The following is a 21,958-nucleotide window of genomic DNA, read 5'->3' as shown; positions in this document are numbered from 1 at the left end:
TGTCCTCGACTCGGCAGTCCTTCTTCACCGTCTGTCTAACTGTGTCCTCGACTCGGAAGTCCTTCTTCACCGTCTGTCTAACTGTGTCCTCGACTCGGAAGTCCTTCCTCACCGTCTGTTTCTGACTGCACCTGGTACTCAGGTGCTCAGCTCAGCCTCTCGTGGGTTTTCATAACTTGGACAAGCCGTTCTCCCTGTTCTTCCTCGTCCTAAACATAGAAAATGTATAAAAAATACATCTTGAACTAATAACAAGCCAACCATTGAAAGTAGAAAGGTAAAAGTGTTTTCAGTTCTCTGCAGCTGAAGCCGAACCTGCATTCAGGTCCACGTTCTACTGGGTTGGAACCACTGCCATGGTCTGCAGACCGCTTGTTGTTTCTGGTTGTCTTTCAGATCAGAACTAGTAAACAGTTCAGTCTGTTTAGGACAGTTGGAGTGTCCTCCAGCAGAGCAAAGTTCAGATGTTTATCGTGTTTCTGGGAACCACGACTTTGCAACACTGACTGCAACTGAAAACATCAGGAATCTTTCCCATGTTTAAATATTCATGAATAAAAATTCCTTTGTTACACACTTAAAGTTAACTTTGTCATAAAGGGATGTGGAACACCATGACGCACGGGATCTGGTTTTAGGGCAAAGCTGAAGGCAAGGAGACACAACCACCTAGAAGTCTGAATGACGGGCAGCCGCCGGCGCCAGCGGCTATACCGTGGTTTCGTTCTTCCACGGGCCAGTCCGGATGTTTCCGGTGGGATGGGATTCAAACAGGCCATCTTCTTGCAGACTTCTGTTTCGGCCGATGGTTCCTCGCCGGCCCACTGTGGCGTGTTGCCGAGGTAGCGTGTTCCTGGGGAAACCTCTCTGCTCCACCTCTACAGTGAGAAGATCCTTGTCTTTGTCCATTGCCCTGGACATGCGGCCGTACGCCTCGGGGCTTTGTGGGTACTGCACGCCGAAGGGATCGGCCTTCTCACAACAGCTGGTGTTGGAGGAGTGATCGGCCGAGCTGCACATGGGCCACTGGCAGGGGTGGAGACCTTGAGCAGGCAGAAGGAGGCTGTGGCAGGAAGTCATGCTGTCGTGCATGTTGCGAGCATTACAGGAGGTCAGGGAGTCTTGGACGCTTTGGCAGGAAGTCTGGCGTTGCAACGCGTGGCAGGAAGCTAACTGTTTGTCAAGCTGAGGACTGGGACAGACAGGCTGGAGATCCGGGTGTGGGCTGGTGGAAAGCAGTGGTGAACCTTGGAGGTGGTGCGCAGCATGAGGGCTGTCCAAGTGAAAACCGTGCACGCTCCCATCCATGCTGGTGGAGGTCATGTGAGCACGGTAGTCTTGGAGGCGTGGCCGCGGGCGGTTGAACGAGCGCGACTTGGCCCTGTCGCTGAGGCAGCTCTGCAGGGGCAGAGACGGGCGGGGCAGTTCGTCGGGAAGCGACTGGGGACGCGGTGACGCCACCGGCTCCACCAGAGAAAATGCGGTGCCAGTGTCTACGGGGGTCATAACGGCCAAGTGGTACGGCCCAGTGTGGTTGGCCGTTGGGCTCAGGGGAGGGGGGGTCATGTTGTGGACAGAACTCTGCAGGAGGTGTGGAGACAGGAGTGGTTGCTTGCCCGAGCACGGCGAGTTCATGCGGCAGTGTGGCTGATGCACCTCTTGTCTCTGTCCTTCTCCATTACCGTCTTCAGTCTTTGTCTTGGAGCGGCAACAAGCCCACCAGCGATGCCAGACGTCGTCCCGTTTGGCACAGTGCTGAATGAGGAGGAACAGCCCCAATGTGACACAGAATGCGCCGTACAGGCAGCTGAAGATCATGTCCAGGAAGTGTCCCAGGCATACTGCCAATGCCCCCAGGGCCCAGGTAGACAGGAACAGGAAGAGGGTAAAAGCAGTGGCCCGGAGCTGAGATTTGAAGGAGTGCTCATTGGCCAACACCGACACCCCCGTAGAAAACGGGGGGCAGTCCCCGGTAGGTCCTTGAGCTGCCCCCCTGTCAGCATGGCAGTGGTGGTTGGACTCGGTGGACGACAGCTGCTGCTGTTCCTCAGTCAGAAGCCACAGCTCGTACTTCCTGTCCGGGTGGCGCTTCAGCTGAATGAAGGTCCACAGGAAGTACACACACATGACTGACACCAGCAGACTGACGGGGGCGTAGAAAGCCCCCAGGCTGGGTTCCCAGGCCATCCAGCAGCTAAAAACAGACACACACAACTTTAACATTCTTTGATTTATTCAGCAGTTCATGAAAACTTCATGGGTCATGAATAATGAAGTCTTACTATGAAGCACCATCCTTGCTGCCGTAGTTCTCCAAACCCAAAGCTGCAGTGATCCCAACGATGGCGAGCGGGATTCCGTCCCCCATCAGGTAAAATCTGCACAAGACATGAAATTGAATAATCGTCCATCAGTTCTTCTTCTGTTAGGTCTGGAGAGAAAAACCTGTTCTTTCTGGCCTCGATATTCCACCGTTCATGTTTCTGGAACGTTGTTATATTTGAATGTCTTCATTTCTTTATCTCTTTATGTCTGAATATCTTTATGTCTTTATCTCTTTATGTCTGAATATCTTTGTATCTGAATGTCTTTGTCTTTATGTCTTTCCCTTTATGTCAAATGTCTTTATGTCTGAATGTCTGAATGTCTTTGTCTTTATGTCGAATGTCTTTATGTCAAATGTCTTTATGTCTGATTGTCTTTATGTTTAACCAGGTTTAGCAGACGAACCAGATGAACCAGATGAACTGGATTTAGCAGGTGAACCAGATGAACCAGGTGAAACACGTTTAGCAGGTGAACTAGATGAACCAGGTGAACCAGATGAACTAGGTGAACCAGGTTTAGCAGGTGAGCCAGATGAACCAGTTTAGCAGGTTTAGCAGGTGAACGAGATGAACCAGATGAACCAGGTTTCAGATCCTAGTACGAGTCACCTTAACGACACTGACATGATCAGCCAGTTTCTCAACCTTTGACCTCTGAGGAGCAGAACATGAGAGAATTATTGATGAGTCACATGAGCAGTTTACCTGAGGACTGCTGGTCTGGAGCGAGAGGCCGGCTCGGTCCGGTCCGGGAGCCGGACTGGGTCATTGGTCACGTCTGCACAGAGGTTTCTCGTGGTGAACGTTAGCCATAGCATGGCAGACAACGAGGCGTAGTGAAGCACGGCGCCGACCTGAGAAGACCAACAGAGAGAAGCAAACATCAGCGTCTCACCGAGAGACATTTCGTGCTGGAGAGTGATCAAGTGTTGCCACCATATTGGATGGGGCACCTCGCTCTCCGGTAGCACCAGAGTCAATGGGAGTTAACGCAGAACCAGCAACTTTGTCCGTGTTTTGTTTACAAAATCTTGAAATAAGCTGAAGAGAGGCGAACAGTGTCCCTTACAGTGTCCTTTACAGTGTCCCTTACAGTGTCCCTTCCTCAGCCTTTTACTGAACGTGAACCTCAGCCTGATGATGGGAGCTTTCGATTCAGCTGAGCTGCAGGAGTCTGCTGAGGTGACCTCTCTCCTGTTACTGCAATGCTTTCCACACACACACACACACACACACACACACACACACACACACACACACACACACACACACACACACACACACACACACACACACACACACACAGCCTGGTTCCGCAGGTTTCTCCTCCACTGAGTCTGGTTCTGCAGGTTTGTCCTCCACTGAGTCTGGTTCTGCAGGTTTCTCCTCCACTGAGTCTGGTTCTACAGATTTCTCCTCCTCTGAGTCTGGTTCTGCAGGTTTCTCCTCCAGTGAGTCTGGTTCTGCAGATTTCTCCTCCTCTGAGTCTGGTTCTGCAGGTTTCTCCTCCTCTGAGTTTGGTTCTGTAGGTTCCTCCTCCTCTGAGCCTGGTTCTGCAGGTTTCTCCTCTGAGTCTGGTTCAAATGACTGTGTTGTAGTTGTTGCTTTATAAATAAAGTTGAATTGAATATGAGGCGTGTTGTTTGTTGGTGTGCCTGAAATAGTTACATTAAATTGAATAAACTCACAGCACAGAAAAACACACATTCAAAGACATGCTTGTGTTATTGATGTGTACATCAGGGCTGTGATTGATGCCAGGTGTGCAGGATGGAAAGAGCTAAGAGTTTGTGGACCGTGTCAGGGAGACAGGTCAGGTTGTCAGGGAGACAGGTCAGAATGTCAGGGAGACAAGTCAGGGTGTCAGGGAGACAGCTCAGGGAGACAGCTCAGGGTGTCAGGGAGACAGGTCAGGATGTCAGGGAGACAGATCAGGGTGTCAGGGAGACAGGTCAGATATTCAGGAGACAAGTCAGGGTGTTAGGGAGACAGGTCAGGATGTCAGGGAGACAGGTCAGGATGTCAGGGAAACAGGTCAGGGAGACAGATCAGGGTGTCAGGGAGACAGGTCAGGTTGTCAAGGAGACAGGTCAGAATGTCAGAGAGACAGGTGAGGATGTCAGGGAGAAAGGTCAGAATGTCAGGGAGAAAGGTCAGAATGTCAGGGAGACAGGTCAGGATGTCAGGGAGACAGCTCAGGGAGACATGTCAGGGAGACCGCTCAGGGTGTCAGGGAGAAAGGTCAGAATGTCAGGGAGACCGGTCAGGGAGACAGGTCAGGGTGTCAGGTCAGGCTGTCAGGGAGACCGGTCAGGGAGACAGGTCAGGGTGTCAGGTCAGGCTGTCAGGGAGACAGGTCAGGGAGACAGGGAGACAGGTCAGAATGTCAGGGAGACAGGTCAGGCTGTCAGGGAGATAGGTTGCCCCACGGGGGCAGGGCTTATTTTCTGACACATGACAGGGGGACGAGCTTACAGTCTGGCAACACATTGGGCGGGGCTTGCAGTATGACACACAGCAGAGGGCGGGGCTTACCGTCTGACACACCACTGGGACGCTGGTCTGGTTGATGCCTCCGGCGAAAACCCCAAACGTCAGTCCGGTGTGGAACAGGAAGTTGAGGAGTGTGTGCCAGCCGGTCCTGCTGATCCGGATTATGCTGCCAACGATGAACAGGGTGAAGGTTAGGATACTTTACCTGCTACCGATACTGCTAAGTATCGAATCATTACTACTCTAGTGCAAAAACTTTGATATCTTTATCATTTAAACTCTACATCTGGTTGAAAACTAAATTTGAGCTAAAACAAAACAACATGAGTCATTTGCAATTTCAGGCTCTCAAGTTAATTTATTATGAATTCTCCCAGTTCAGTTCTCCCAGTTCAGCATCACCGATATGGTTCTCCCGGCTCAGGTCTCTGGTTCAGTTCTCCAGATTTAGTTCTACCGAATTGGCTCTCCTGGTTCAGTTCTACCAGTTCTGTTCTACCGATACAGTTCTCCTAGTTAATTTCTCCTAGTTCAGTTCTACTTATATAGTTCTCTGGATTCAGTTCTCCTGGTTATGTTCTCCCTGTTTACTTCTACCGATATGATTCTCCTGGTTCAGTTCTCCTGGTTCAGTTCTGCAAATATGGTTCTCCTGGGTCGGTTCTCCATGTTCAGTTCTACTGATATGGTGCTCCCAGTTCAGTTCTCCAGGTTCAGTTCTACTGATATGGTTCTTCTGGTTCAGTTCTAAAGAAATCCAGGTCCAAGAACACAAGCTGGGCCTAAAGAAGACCAGATGGAGGATTTCAGTCTTCCCCTGATGGTATGCAGGTTTAACAGTGCACCTGCACAGGTGAGGTCACATCTGGAATGGTGAAGTCATATCTGAAATGGTGAGGTCACATCTGCTACAGGTGAGGTCACACCTAGTAGAGATGAGGTCACACCTGAAATGGTGAGGTCACATCTGCTACAGGTGAGGTCACACCTAGTAGAGATGAGGTCACACCTGAAATGGTGAGGTCACATCTGCTACAGTTGATGTCACACCGAATAGAGGTGAGGTCACACCTGAAATGGTGAGGTCACACCTAATAGAGGTGGGGTCACACCTGAAATGGTGAGGTCACACCGAGTAGAGGTGAGGTCACACCTTAAAATGGTGAGGTCACACCTAGTAGAGGTGGGGTCACACCTGAAATGGTGAGGTCACACGGAGTAGAGGTGAGGTCACACCTGAAATGGTGAGGTCACACGGAGTAGAGGTGAGGTCACACCTGAAATGGTGAGGTCACACCGAGTAGAGGTGAGGTAACACCTGAAATTGTGAGGTCACATCTGCTACAGGTGAGGTAACACCTAGTAGAGGTGGGGTCACACCTGGACAGGTGAAGTCACATCTGCTACAGGTGAGGTCACACCTGAAATGTTGAGGTCATATTTGCGACAGGTGAGGTCACACCTGGACAGGGAGATGAGACAGGAAGCCTCCTCACTGGACGTGAGGGAAGGCAGAAGGTTTATTCCTGAGGGAAGTTCAACACACGTTTATCGTTTCATCGAACGTGACAAAGTCAAGGATTGTTTTCTGTTACGGTGAAGAATCAACCTGCACTGACAAGTGGGAGGAGTTTTATCAGTATTAATGAGAGTAGAAGTAGCTGTATGAGTACTAATGACAGTTGGAGTAGTTTTATCAGTATGAATGAGAGTAGAAGTAGATGTATGAGTACTAATGACAGTTGGAGTTTTATCAGTATTAATGAGAGTAGGAGTATAGAAGTAATGGAAGTCGCTGTTCTTTACTTGGCGCTAAGATGCTCTTTCTGTACTCAGTCCATGTGTTGGATTATTAAGTGTAACTTTGGTGAGTCCAGAGACTTATTACATCTGGGGGAGTCATTCGAACATCTGGAGGAGTCATTCAAACATGTGGAGGGGTATTTCAAACATCTGGAGGAGTAGTTGAAACATCTGGAGGAGCATTTCAAACATCTGGGGGAGTCATTCAAACATCTGGAGGTGTCATTCAAACATCTGGAGGAGTCATTCAAACATCTGGGGGAGTGTTTCAAACATCTGGAGGAGTCATTGAAACATCTGGAGGTGTCATTCAAACATCTGGAGGAGTCATTCAAACATCTGGGGGAGTCTTTCAAACATCTGGGGGAATGTTTCAAACATATGGAGGAGTCATTGAAACTTCAGGAGGAGTCATTCAAACATGTGGAGGGGTATTTCAAACATGAAGGAGTAGTGTAAACATCTGGAGGAGCATTTCAAACATCTGGGGGAGTCATTCAAACATCTGCGGGAGTCATTCAAACATTTGGGGGAGTATTTCAAACATCTGGAGGAGCCATTCAAACATCTGGAGAGTCATTCAAACATGTTGAGGAGTATTTCAAACATCTGGAGGAGTAGTTGAAACATCTGGAGGTGTCATTCAAACATCTGGAGGAGTCATTCAAACATGTGGAGGGGTATTTCAAACATATGAAGGAGTAGTTGAAACATCTGGAGGAGCCATTCAAACATCTGGGGGAGTATTTCAAACATCTGGAGGAGCCATTCAAACATCTGGAGGAGTCATTCAAACATCTGGAGGAGCAATTCAAACATCTGGAGGAGTCATTCAAACATCTGGAGGAGTCATTCAAACATGTTGAGGAGTATTTCAAACATCTGGAGGAGTATTTCAAACATCTGGATGAGTGTTTCAAACATCTGGAAGAGTAGTTCAAACATGTGGGGGAGTCATTCAAACATGTGGAGGAGTCATTCAAACATGTGGAGGAGTCATTCAAACATCTGGAGGAGTATTTCAAACATCTGGAGGAGTCATTCAAACATCTGGAGGAGTCATTCAAACATCTGGAGGAGTATTTCAAACATTTGGAGGAGTCATTGCAACATCTGGAGGAGTCATTCAAACATGTGGAGGAGTATTTCAAACATCTGGAGGAGTCTTTCAAAAATGTGGAGGAGTATTTCAAACATGTGGAGGAGGAGTATTTCAAACATGTGGAGGAGTCTTTCAATCATCTGGAGGAGCCATTCAAACAGGTGGAGGAGTCATCCAGCTGTGGCTGGAGCACCACACAGATGTGCAGTGTGGCAGAAATGTCTGAGCCTCTCGGTGACATATTGATCCTCCTCCAGTGTGTTTAAAGGAGATCAATACAACATCTGGAAAAAATGGAACTGTTCTTTGATGATCAAAGTAAAACATCAGCTGATTCTACATCTTGTCTCCAGTTGGCTGATTAATCTTGTTAAATGACAGGAACAATAATTGACTTTAATCAAAGTGTAACTTTGCTTCTGCTACTTATTTTATTGGTTTAACAACATATTTTAATCTGTTGTTGGGGGGGGGGGGGGGGGGGGGGGATCCTGACTGGAATATATGTTCTCTCTTTGCTCTTTGTCTCCAGATCTTCCATGATGATCTGATGGAGTGGAGGGTCTGTTCAGACAGGATGAAGCTCTGGAACAGAGCGTCAGCATCTCCTGCCCTCAAGCAGCAGCTCAAACTGAGGAAGCTGCTTTCAGTGAGCAGCAGGTAAGAAAACAGCTCATCAGTCAGTGGGACGTCTTTACACCACCTGCTGGGCTGAAGGTTCAACCAGGCCAGGGTCAGAAGTCAGAGGTCAGAGGTCATCATGACCAGAGGGAGAACGTTCTCACACGCTGCCACAGGCTGACCCACCATACATCCTGGCTTCTGCATATAATTGTGGTCACTGTGGTTCAGCTGCAGTGACCTCTGACCCAGAGGCTTCACTGTGGTTCAGCTGCAGTGACCTCTGACCCCGAGGCTTCACTGTGGTTCAGCTGCAGTGACCTCTGACCCCGAGGCTTCACTGTGATTCAGCTGCAGTGATGCTCAGGGTCAGAGGTCAGGAGCTGAACAGAAGCTCAGTAGTTCCAGACCTCTTGGCTTTGTGTTCTAGAAGTTCTTCCCCTTCATCACAAGAGTTGAACTTAAATATGAAGTTTCTTGTCTCTCTGGACCGTATTAAAGCTTCATGAAGATAAAAGTCGTGTACCTGATGTACCTTCCAGTACTTCATAGGACTGAACATGAAGCCTCATGCAGTAATACACCTGGAGTCACTCAGTCACTTCACTTTTCCAATATGGCGACGACCACGTACAATGGATGGAGGCTCCTGTTCCGCCACCATATTGGATGCTGCACCAGCAGGATTTACATTCGTGAAAGTATTTATAGTGCGACTATGAACTACCGCCTCTCATCGGCAGTGGTGCTGTGGTGGTGCTTCAAAACAAAATGGCGGTAGCGGCCATATTGTTGGCCATCTTGAATGCTGCAGTGGCATCGCTTGGAAGTTGAAACAAAACCGACTAGACATTCCTTCACCTGTACATAAGGACAGCAAACTACTGCACCCTGCTGGCCGACGGTTTGTATTACACCACCTCACATGGCCCCCTGCTGGCCGACGGTTTGTATTACACCACCTCACATGGCCCCCTGCTGGCTGATTGTTTGTATTACACCACCTCACACTGAACCTGCTGGAGGGAAGCTGAAGCATCGTTTCATTCTTTCCTCCGTGTTTTTTACCGTGCAGATGGGAGTTGGAGCACGACACACTGATATAATAGGGTGGAGTTAATAGCGTGGAGGACGACACACTGATATAATAGGGGGAGATAATAGGGTGGAGGATGACACACTGAGATAATCGGGTGGAGTTAATAGCACGGAGGACAACACACTGATATAATAGGGTGGAGGATGACACACTGAGATAATAGGGTGGAGTTAATAGCGTGGAGGACAACACACTGCTATAATAGGGTGGAGGATGACACACTGAGATGATAGGATAGAGATATTAGGGTGGAGATAATAGGGTGGTGGATGACACACTGAGATACTAGGGTGGAGGATGACACACTGAGATAGGATGGCGAAAATAGGGTGGAGGATGACACAATGAGATGATAGGGTGGAGATAGTAGGGTGGAGGATGACACACTGAGATACTAGGGTGGAGGATGACACACTGAGATGATAGGTTGGAGATAACAGGGTGGAGATAGTAGGGTGGAGGATGACACTCTGAGATATTAGGGTGGAGATAATAGGGTGGAGGATGACACACTGAGATGATAGGGTAGAGATAACAGGGTGGAGATAGTAGGGTGGAGGATGACACACTGAGATACTAGGGTGGAGGATGACACACCGAGATAATAGGGTGGAGATAATACGGTTGTGGACGACACACTGAGATAATAGGGTGGAGATAATCGGGTGGAGATAATAGAGTGGACGATGACACACTGAGATAATAGGGTGGAGGATGACACACTGAGATAATCGGGTAAAGATAATAGGGTGGAGATATTAGGGCGGCGGAAGACACACTGAGATAATTGGGTAGAGATAATTGGGTGGAGGACGACACACTGAGATAATAGCGTGGTGATAAGAGGGTGGAGGACAACACACTGAGATAATAGGGTGGAGATGAGGAGACTTGAGTCACCTGTGGTGGAGGATGTAGGTGATGATGGAGACCAGCAGACACAGCAGCATGACGGAGGTGCAGGCGTACACCACCGGGTGGAGGTAATCTCCAGGGTATGGAGGGAAGGACAGCACTCGCTTCAGATCCTGGAACAGACACACGTCCACCATCACTGTTTTATCAGACACACGTCCACCATCACTGTCTCATCAGACACACGTCCACCATCACTGTTTCATCAGACACACGTCCACCGTCACTGTCTTATCAGACACACGTCCACCGTCACTGTTTCATCAGACACACGTCCACCGTCACTGTCTTATCAGACACACGTCCACCGTCACTGTTTCATCAGACACACGTCCACCATCACTGTTTTATCAGACACACGTCCACCGCCACTGTCTTATCAGCAGGAATCCTTCCATCCGGGTCACGTTCACAGGTTTGTCTGCAGCAACACCAGATGATCCAGTCACAAGTTTGTTAACATGGTGGTTCAATAACTGTAACAAGAGGAGAAGATATAACACTCTCCTCTCTGTAACATTCTCCTCTGTAACACTCTCCTCCGTAGCACTCTTCTCTGTAACATTCTCCTCTGTAACACTCTTCTCTGTAACACTCTCCTGCGTAGCACTCTTCTCTGTAACACTCTCCTCTTTTACACTCTCTTCTCTGTAACACTCTCCTCCGTAGCACTCTTCTCTGTAACACTCTTCTCTGTAACACTATCCTCTCTGTAACACTCTCCTCTGTAACACTCTCTTCTCTGTAACACTCTCCTCCGTAGCACTCTTTTCTGTAAACACTCTACTCTGTAACACTCTCATCTCTGTAACACTCTCCTCCGTAGCACTCTTGTTTGTAACACTCTCCTCTGTAACACTCTCTTCTCCGTAGCACTCTCCTCTGTAACACTCTTCTCTGTAAACACACTCCTCTATAAGACTCTCCTCTGTAGTACTCTTCTCTGTAACACTCTCGTCTGTAACACTCTCTTCTCTGTAACACTCTCCTCTGTAACACTCTCTTGTCTGTAACACTCTCCTCTGTAACACACCTCTCTGTAACACACCCCTCTGTAACACTCTCCTCTGTAACACTCTCTTCTTTGTAAACACAGTCCGTTTCCGTTTCCACGGGTGAGGATTTTACAGACATTGTCATCCCCCCTCCCCCCTCCCTTCACGCTCCGATGAACCTCCAGCCTCCATTAGAGAAGCTTCACTGATTAAATCCTCTGCAGATCCATGAAATGAAACGAAGCTCAGCCTGGATCACCAGGTCTCATGAGAAACCAGGTCAGGACTGGGGCAAGACCAGGACCAGGACCAGCTCCTCACCAGGTCACACCTGGCCTGGTCCAGGTCTTGCCCCAGTCCTGACCTGGTTTCCAGACGTCAATAGAAATTAAGATTCAATTAAAAAAATTCCAAAGCTGATTTTTGATGACAGCTTTCTTAAAGTGTTGGAGCAGAAGGACTTCCTGTTGTAGTGCAGCTCTATTCGCTCACCAATCACTAGCCTCACTCTCACAATCCTCACTCTTGTGTCAAGACCATGGCGGACCCAGAAGCAGACTGAGACAGGAAGTTAGTTTACAATGTATTTTCTCACAGGAAATCCGAGGCGTGGGGTCCAGAGGTGGACGGTACCAACAGTCTGGTCCAGAGGTTCTGGTCCAGATGTTCTGTTGGGCGGTGCCAACTGTCTGATCCAGAGGTTCTGGTCCAGATGTTCTGTTGGGCAGTACCAACAGTCTGGTCCAGAGGTTCCTGTCCAGATGTTCTGTTGGGCGTAACCAACTGTCTGATCCAGAGGTTCTGGTGGACAGTACCAACCGTTCGGCCCGAAGTCTCTCAGTGCCGCACTGCAGCACCTTTTGGACTGCCATGTGGTGCACGTTTCAGCTCGCAAACGTATCAGGCCTATTCTAATCATGCTTAGCATGTAGCATGTAGCCTCGCGACTGTGTGAGCCCCGAACAACATTAGCATCTAGCATGTAGCCTCGCGACTGTGTGAGCCCCGAACAACATTAGCATCTAGCATGTAGCCTCGCAACTGTGTGAGCCCCGAAGAACATTAGCATGTAGCATGTAGCCTTGCTACTGTATGATCCCGAACAACATTAGCATGTAGCATGTAGCCTTGCTAGTGTGTGAGCCCCAAAGAACATTAGCATGTAGCCTCGCTACTGTGTGAGCCCCGAAGTTGGATGGCATGTAGCCCCGCTACTGTGGGAGTCTGAAAAGCTCATTAGCGTGTAGCATGTAGCCTTACTACTGTGTGAGTCTGAAAAGCTCATTAGCGTGTAGCATGTAGCCTTGCTACTGTATGAGTCCCGAAGCTCATTAGCATGTAGCATGTAGTCTTGCTACTGTGTGAGTCGGTTAGCATGTAGCATGTAGCATGGAGTTAGGTGATGTGAACGCCTCACTCAGCTCCTGCAGGTAACACCAGACCAACATGGCGGCTCAGACACAAACGTTCTTTTTTACTCCTGAAGCAGTTCAGAGAAACGTTCTGAGAACATCTGAAGCCAGAAAGAAGCTGAGCAGTGGGAAATTGTTAAAACGCCAGGGAGGGGCGTGGCCAAATGCGAGGGGGCGTGGTCACCTGTGAGGGCCTGTTAGCTGGACAGCATCTTCCTGGAGTAGGAACTTTCCTGCCGAACAAGAAGGTTTTTCCACAGCTGGCTGACGTAACAATTCCCTTCTTCTTCTTCTTCTTCTTCTTCTTCTTCTTCTTCGTTCTTCTGGGTACTGATTGGTTCTTCTGGGTTCGGATTGGTTTTTCTGGGTTCTGGTTCATTCTGATGGTTTCTTCTGGGTTCTGATTGGTTCTTCTGGGTTCTGTTGGGTTCAGATGGGTTACTCTGGGTACTGATTGGTTCTTCTGGGTTCGGATTGGTTTTTCTGGGTTCTGGTTCATTCTGATGGTTTTTTCTGGGTTCTGATTGGTTCTTCTGGGTTCGAATTTCTTCTGATGGGTTCTTCTGATGTGAGTCAGGAGGGGCCTTTCAGCTCTGTTCACACTGCATGCCCTGATGTTCACCATGGTTGCCAGATGTGACTGTTTCCAGCCAAACAAGGTTAAACGATCACACCTCAATGGAACCAATGGAACAGGAACCATGTTCAAACTATCAGGTGTCATAAAGAACACGCCTTAAAAACAGAAATGCAGGAAATAAACAAAGTTAGAAGGTAAGAGAGTTTGGCTTCCTAGTTGGGGGATATCTGCCATATCTGGAAACACAGGTCAGCGCAGGTCCATTTTCAAGAGGTTGTTAAAAATGAGTGACAGAATGAAGACATGAGGAGGAAAGAAGAAAGACGAGTGTGGAGGGAGAGCTCTTCATCATGGGCTTCCTCACTGACGTTACTGACACCATTGTTTTATTAAGGAAACACAAAACCAACTCAACACACACACTAACACACACCAATACACACCAACACACACCAATACACACACCAATACACACCAACACACACCAATACACACAAATACACACACCAACACACACCAATACACACACCAACACACACCAATACACACCAACACACACCAATACACACCAACACACACCAACACACACCAATACACACCAATACACACACCAACACACACCAACACACACCAATACACACAAATACACACACCAACACACACAAATACACAAACCAACACACACCAATACACCAACACACACCAATACACACCAACACACACCAATACACACAAATACACACACCAACACACACAAATACACACACCAACACACACCAATACACACCAACACACACCAACACACACCAATACACACCAATACACACACCAACACACACCAATACACAAACCAATACACACAGTACACACACCAACACACACCAATACACACCAACACACACCAATACACACACCAACACACACCAATACACACCAACACACACAAATACACACCAATACACACAGTACACACACCAACACACACCAATACACACCAACACACACCAATACACACACCAACACACGCCAACACACACCAATACACACACACCAACACACACCAATACACACCAATACACACACCAATACACACCAACACACACCAATACACAACAACACACACCAATACACACACCAACACACAGCAATACACACCAATACACACACCAATACACACCAACACACACCAATACACACCAATACACACACCAACACACACCAACACAAACCAATACACACAGTACACACACCAACACACACCAATACACACCAACACATACCAACACACACCAATACACACACCAACACACACCAATACACACCAACACACACAAATACACACCAATACACACAGTACACACACCAACACACACCAATACACACCAACACACACCAATACACACACCAACACACGCCAACACACACCAATACACACACACCAACACACACCAATACACACCAATACACACACCAACACACACCAATACACAACAACACACACCAATACACACACCAACACACACCAATACACACCAATACACACCAACACACACCAATACACACCAATACACACACCAACACACACCAATACACACCAATACACACACCAACACACACCAATACACACACCAATACACACCAATACACACACCAACACACAAATACACACCAATACACACACCAACACACACCAACACACACCAATACACACAATACACACACCAATACACACCAATACACACACCAACACACACCAATACACACGCTAACACACACCAACACACACCAACACACACCAATACACACCAACACACACCAATACACACCAACACACACCAGAGGCCTGTACTACAAAGCTGAATTTTCTCTTATCTCGGTAACTTCAGGATTAACTCTGGGTTTCTGTACTACGACTCTCGCTCACTTCTCACCAGGATAAATCACCTGGTAACTGACACTGAAAGTCTAACCTGCTCTGGAGCAGGATATGTTCTGGATAAGAGGTCAGAGCTTAAATGATGGTGATTGGTGGGCAGGTTGAGCTCTGAGCTGCAGCAGAGCTGAGAGGAGAAATTAATCTAGAACAATCTTTTTGACATAATAAAATAAATCCTGGTCTCTGAGGCTCTGAAGGAGGTTCGTGTTCTTGACTTGTTCCAGGTCTGTTTATCTGTAATAATGAGGTTCATGATCACACCTGACAGAACTGCAGAACCATGAATTTATAGAACCAGAACTACTCCTGTCGTCATGGTAATGAATTAATATTCCCACACAAAACACAAGAGAACCTCCGCCTCAGAACAAGTGATGGAAGATTTTAACTAAAGGAAACTCAAGGAAAGGAAACTCAGCCCGACACGTTTCTGATGGAATGAAGTGAAATTGATTGATCAGCAGACGTGCTGTCCGTTCACACTAACACACACCGTGAGACCGATGTGTGATTGACGTGTCACTGACCGTTGACTGACGTGTTACTGACATGTGACTGACGTGTTACTGACGTGTTACTGACGTGTGATTGACGTGTCACTGACCGTTGACTGACGTGTTACTGACGTGTTACTGACATGTGACTTACGTGTGACTGATGTGTGACTGACCATTGAGTGACGTGTTACTGACATGTGACTGATGTGTGACTGACGTGTGACTGACGTGTGACTGACGTGTTACTGACGTGTTACTAACGTGTGACTGACGTGTTACTGATGTGTTACTAACGTGTGACTGACGTGTTACTGACATGTTACTGACGTGTGACTGACGTGTTAGTGACGTTTCACTGACCGTTGACTGACGTGTTACTGACGTGTGACTGATGTGTTACTGACATGTGACTGACGTGTGACTGACGTGTTACTGACGTGTGATTGACGTGTCACTGACCGTTGACTGACGTGTTACTGACGTGTGACTGACGTGTTACTGACGTGTGACTGACAAGTTACTGTCGTGTGAGTGACGTGTGACTGACGTGTGACTGACGTGTGACTGATGTGTTACTGATGTGTGACTGACGTGTTACTGCTGTGTGACTGACAAGTTACTGACGTGTGACTGATGTTACCAACATATTACCGATGTTTTAATGACATGTGACTGACATATTACTGACATGTCACTGACGCGTTACTGACGTGTGACTGACGTGTGACTGACGTGTGACTGACATGTGACCGCCAGGTTACGGATGTGTTACGGACGTGTGACTGACGTGTGACTTATGCGTTACTGACGTGTGACTGACGTGTTACTGACGTGTGACTGACAAGTTACTGACGTGTGACTGATGCGTTACTGACGTGTGACTGACGTGTTACTGACGTGTGACTGACAAGTTACTGACGTGTGACTGATGTGTTACTGACGTGTGACTGACGTGTGACTGACGTGTCACGTGCTGACATGGCAATCTGATGGAGGTGGAGTTTAAAATGGAGGTGAATGATCACGAAACTGGATATCAGCAAAAAATGGGAATTGAGCATGGAGAACAAAGACACGACTTCAGGGGACATTTTGTTTTGTCTGTCGTGAGACGTGGTCCAACCTTCACCATGTTTCCTCATGAAGCACAAAGACGCTCAGGAATCGTTCTAATATGACAAAACACCAGGAAGCTTCCTCACCATGATCTGCTGTCTTGTTCTCTTCAGTGAAGGTCTGGGTTCTCCTGGATGCCCTGCTGCCCCCTACCCTCCTGTCCTCTACGTTGCTGCCCTCTACCCTCCTGTCATCTACCCTGCTGCCCTCTACCCTCCTGTCCTCTACCTTGCTGCCCTCTACCCTCCTGTCATCTACCCTGCTGCCCTCTACCCTCCTGTCCTCTACCTTGCTGCCCTCTACCCTCCTGTCATCTACCTTGCTGCCCTCTACCCTACTGCCCTGCTACCCTCTCCCCTGCTGCCCTTTACCCTCCTCTAATCGACCTTACCGCCCTCTACCCTACTGCCCTCCTTCCCTCTACCCTCCTGCCCTCTACCCTGCTGCCCTCTACCCTCCTGCCCTCTACCCTGCTGCCCTCTAACCTCTACCCTGCTTCCCCCTGGGGGCCTGGAGACAGTGGACTCTGCGGTTCTTCTCCTCTGGTCTCCAGCAGCTCAGGAGCAGAGCAGAAGTTCCTCCACCCACATGCTGAGGCTCCTCCTCCAACTCCACTGCTCCACCCACACTGCTGACCAGCAGTCGCTGACTCCACCCACAACCATCCACACTGCTGGGAGGAGGAGGGGTAGCGACGAAGAGGAGTAGAGAGGAAGAGGCGGAGGACGAGAAAAGAAGAGGAGGAGGAGGAGTGGAGCGGAGGAGTAGAGGGGAAGAGGAGGAGAAGGAGAAATAGAGAGGAAGAGGAGGAGGAGTAGAGAAGAGGAGAAAAGAGGGAGAAGAGAGGGAGGAGAGGAGGAGGAGTAGAAAGGAGGAGTACAGAGGAAGAGTAGAGAGGAAAAGGATGAGGAGGAGGAGGAGTAGAGAGCAGGAGGAGGAAGAAGAGGAGAAGTAGGAGTAGAGAGGAAGAGGAGAAATAGGAGTAGAGAGGTAGAGGAGGAGGACGAGGACGAGCAGAGAGGAAGAGAAGGAGGAGAAGTAGAGAGAAGGAGTGGAGAGGAAAAGGAGGAGGAGGAGGAGGAGGAGGAGGAAGAAGAGGAGGAGGAGGAGTAAAGAGGAGGAGGAAGATCAATAACTATGTAGATTCAATAAAAAACAACAGCAGGACAACAAATGTTTAACTGCAAACAAATGAAAAGTGATAGAAAAAATGGAGGGAGGGATGGAGAGAGGGATGGAGAGAAAGATGGAGGGAGGGAGGGAGATGGACGGAGAGGAGAGATGGAGGGAGAGGAGAGATAGAGGGAGAGGTGAGATGGAGAGAGATGGAGGGAGAGGAGAGATGGAGGGAGAGGAGATATAGAGGGAGAGGTGAGATGGAGGGAGATGAGAAATGGAGGGAGAGAGATGCAGGGAGAGAGATGGACGGAGATTTGGGGAGAGGAGAGATGGAGGGAGGAAGTACCTGCTTCCTCTCCAACGGCTCCGGGGCTCCGGTGATACTCTGCTTGCTCCAGTATTTCGGTTCTCCGGTGCTTCGGGGCTCCTCTCCGATTCTCCAGTTCTCCGGTTCTCCGGTGCTTTGGGGCTCCTCTCCGGTTCTCCGGTGCTTCGGTGGTTCGGGGCTCCTCTCCGGTTCTCCGGTGCTTCGGGGCTCCTCTCCGGTGCTCCTCTCCGGTTCTCCGGTGCTTCGGTGGTTCGGGGCTCCTCTCCGGTTCTCCGGTTCTCCGGTGCTTCGGGGCTCCTCTCCGGTGGTCCTCTCCGGTTCTCCAGTTCTCCGGTTCTCCGGTGCTTCGGTGGTTCGGGGTTCCTCTTCGGTTCTCCGTTTCTCCGGTGCTTCGGGGCTCCTCTCCGGTTCTCCGGTGCTTCGGGGCTCCTCTCCGGTGCTTTGGGGCTCCTCTCCGGTTCTCCGGTGCTTCGGTGGTTTCGGGGCTCCTCTCCGGCGCTCCTCTCCGGTGAGGCTCGGTGCGCTCGGTCTGCTCACTTCGTCCGCTCCGCTCTGTCCGCACGGAGCAATGACACGCGCGGTGTGACGTTGCTAAAGGGGCGGTTCCTCAGGTGACGTTGGATCCATCAGCTGGCTGCTGGTCGTTGTTGTCATAGACATCATATACAGAGAGGCTTCATTGACCGCCTGCTGGAGCTGACGTCCCAGCACGACGCCATCTTGGATGGGTCACCCTGCGCCTCGAGTGCGTTTATTCCTACTGTGATGGTTTAGTCTGCCTGTAATAATCATCACCCCGAATTATCACACTTAAAAAATATGATCGTTGATGCTGACAGACTTTGTATTATGTGTTTTTACAAAAACTGACATGTGGTATGGCATATTAATAAGTGTTTACATTTTGACACAGAGAGAGACAGAGACAGAAAGTAAGAGAGACAGACGACAGTTATGTAGCTCCAATAACACAAGCATGTCTTTTTTTATGTGTGTTTTTGTGTGCTGTGACTTTATTCAAATCAGGGTAACTATTTCAGGCACACACACGCACTCACGCACTCACACACACACACACACACACACACACACACACACACACACACACACACACACACACACACACACACACACACACACACACACACACACACACACACACACACACACACACACACACACACACACACACACACACACACACACACAGTTCAATACTTTATCAACAGAGATGAAACCCTCAGTGTTTGTGTATTTTTGCAGTAATTCACTTGTCCTCTCCCTCTCTCTCCATTTCTTTCCCTCCCGTCCATCGCGCCACCATGGAGGCCATATTTAAACCTTGTTAATCCCACAGTGAAATTCATGCCCTGTGACAATGTGGACACGTGCTTATAGACAAATGCGGCCTATACTGTATGTTAGGGACGTCCCGATCACACTTTATGGTCCCGATACCGATCCAATTTTTCAGAATTGAGTATCAGCCGATACCGATACTTTCCCGATCCGATAATTACATTGATATTGCAAAGATACTCAATAGTTTATTTTTGGAGCAACTAAGATGTCTGAAGCTAAAAGCACTATTTACAGAAGCTTTGTTTACCTTGTAATTATTGTAAAACTCACTTATTGAATCAAAATTCTTCTCAGAATGACTTCAACATAAATACTCTGAGGCTCCAATGTAACTTCTTTGTGTATTCAATTTCAGTTTACCTTAAAGCAGTATGAGAGGTTTGACCTGAATGTCACTAAACATTTACATTTCAATGTGAATAAAAAACACTTAATTCCACTTCAAAGTGGTAAAACCTGTTTGACAAAAGTATTCTGAACATAGTACTCTCGAAAACTTATTCAGAATGCGTAACCGTCTGGGTTAATTGTTTCACCATATCGCTCAGGGGAGCGATATGGTGATAATAATCATTTATTTAAAGCCACACTGAGTTTTCTGCTTCGTTGCGGCTTTTTCTTTAGTTGTTGTTGTAAACTGAGGAACATCCACACGACGAAAATACGATCTTTGTCCTCCCTGGCCTTCTCCCAACAAACCTCCGTCCACACCTCACTATGAACACGGCTCAAGACGAGGCTTCAGGCCATGTAGTACACATGCCAAGCCTTTAGGGGGCGCTGTGACTCACCAAACACAACAATAAAACAGAAGAAGAAAGACCACATAGCAATTTAGAAGTAGAATTCTGCACATAAACACATAAACCACTATATATAACTCTAGTCTTAGAGGTCTATGGGCCCGCTCAGCCTACTTCTAGCTTCTGCAGCTCCACCCGAGCTTCTAGTCCCTGATTGTTCTGGTTATTAGGTGACGTTGTGGTTATTAGGTGACGTTGTGGTTATTAAGTGATTGTTGTGCTTATTAGGTGACATTGTGGTTATTAGGTGATTGTTGTGCTTATTAGGTGACATTGTGGTTATTAGGTGATTGTTGTGGTTATGAGGTGATTGTTGTGGTTATTAGGTGACGTTGTGGTTATAAGATGACGTTGTGGTTATTAGGTGACGTTGTGGTTATTAGGTGATTGTTGTGGTTATTAGGTGAATGTTGTGGTTATTAGGTGACGTTGTGGTTATTAGGTGACATTGTGGTTATTAGGTGATTGTTGTGGTTATTAGGTGATTGTTGTGGTTATTAGGTGACGTTGTGGTTATTAGGTGACATTGGGTGACATTGTGGTTATTAGGTGACGTTGTGGTTAATAGGTGATTGTTGTGGTTATTAGGTGACATTGTGGTTATTAGGGGAAGTTGTGGTTATTAGGTGATTGTTGTGGTTATTAGGTATTTGTTGTGGTTATTAGGTGACGTTGTGGTTATTAGGTGATTGTTGTGGTTATTAGGTATTTGTTGTGGTTATTAGGTGACGTTGTGGTTATTTGGTGATTGTTGTGGTTATTAGGTGACGTTGTGGTTATTAGGTGATTGTTGTGGTTATGAGGTGATTGTTGTGGTTATTAGGTGACGTTGTGGTTATAAGGTGAAATTGTGGTTATTAGGTGACGTTGTGGTTAATAGGTAATTGTTGTGGTTATTAGGTGATTGTTGTGGTTATTAGGTGACGTTGTGGTTATTAGGTGACGTTGTGGTTATTAGGTGACATTGTGGTTATTAGGTGACGTTGTGGTTATTAGGTGATTGTTGTGGTTATTAGGTGACGTTGTGGTTATTAGATGATTGTTGTGGTTGTTAGATGACATTGTGGTTATTAGGTGATTGTTGTGGTTGTTAGGTGATTGTTGTGGTTATTAGGTGATTGTTGTGGTTATTAGGTGACGTTGTGGTTATTAGGGGATTGTTGTGGTTATTAGGTGATTGTTGTTGTTATTAGGCAACGTTGTGGTTATAAGGTGACATTGTGGTTATTAGGTGACGTTGTGGTTAATAGGTGATTGTTGTGGTTATTAGGTGATTGTTGTTGTTATTAGTTGACGTTGTGGTTATTAGGGGACGTTGTGGTTATTAGGTGACGTTGTGGTTATTAGGTGAAATTGTGGTTGTTAGGTGACGTTGTGGTTATTAGGGGACGTTGTGGTTATTACGTGATTGTTGTGGTTATTAGGTGACGTTGTGGTTATTTGATGATTG

General features: G+C 47.7%; 1 protein-coding gene across 1 annotated transcript; it reads right to left on the bottom strand.

Moving 5' to 3' along the window:
• Positions 1 to 708: 708 nt before the first annotated feature.
• On the bottom strand, positions 709 to 19,062 carry adgra1a (adhesion G protein-coupled receptor A1a; the record flags this gene model as incomplete). The annotated part of the gene is made up of 7 exons (XM_080461710.1): positions 709 to 2,194; positions 2,283 to 2,378; positions 3,033 to 3,181; positions 4,863 to 4,986; positions 10,346 to 10,473; positions 18,362 to 18,895; positions 19,045 to 19,062. 7 exons carry the CDS (start codon positions 19,060 to 19,062, stop codon positions 709 to 711), a joined length of 2,535 nt encoding a protein of 844 aa, XP_080317836.1.
• Between the last annotated feature and the right edge of the window lie 2,896 nt (positions 19,063 to 21,958).

This window comes from Lipophrys pholis, assembly GCF_963383615.2.
Source record: "Lipophrys pholis genome assembly, chromosome: 1".
Taxonomy (NCBI): Eukaryota; Metazoa; Chordata; class Actinopteri; order Blenniiformes; family Blenniidae; genus Lipophrys; species Lipophrys pholis.
The sequence above is the reverse complement of the archived record's forward strand: the minus strand, read 5'-3'. Positions and strand labels throughout refer to the sequence as shown.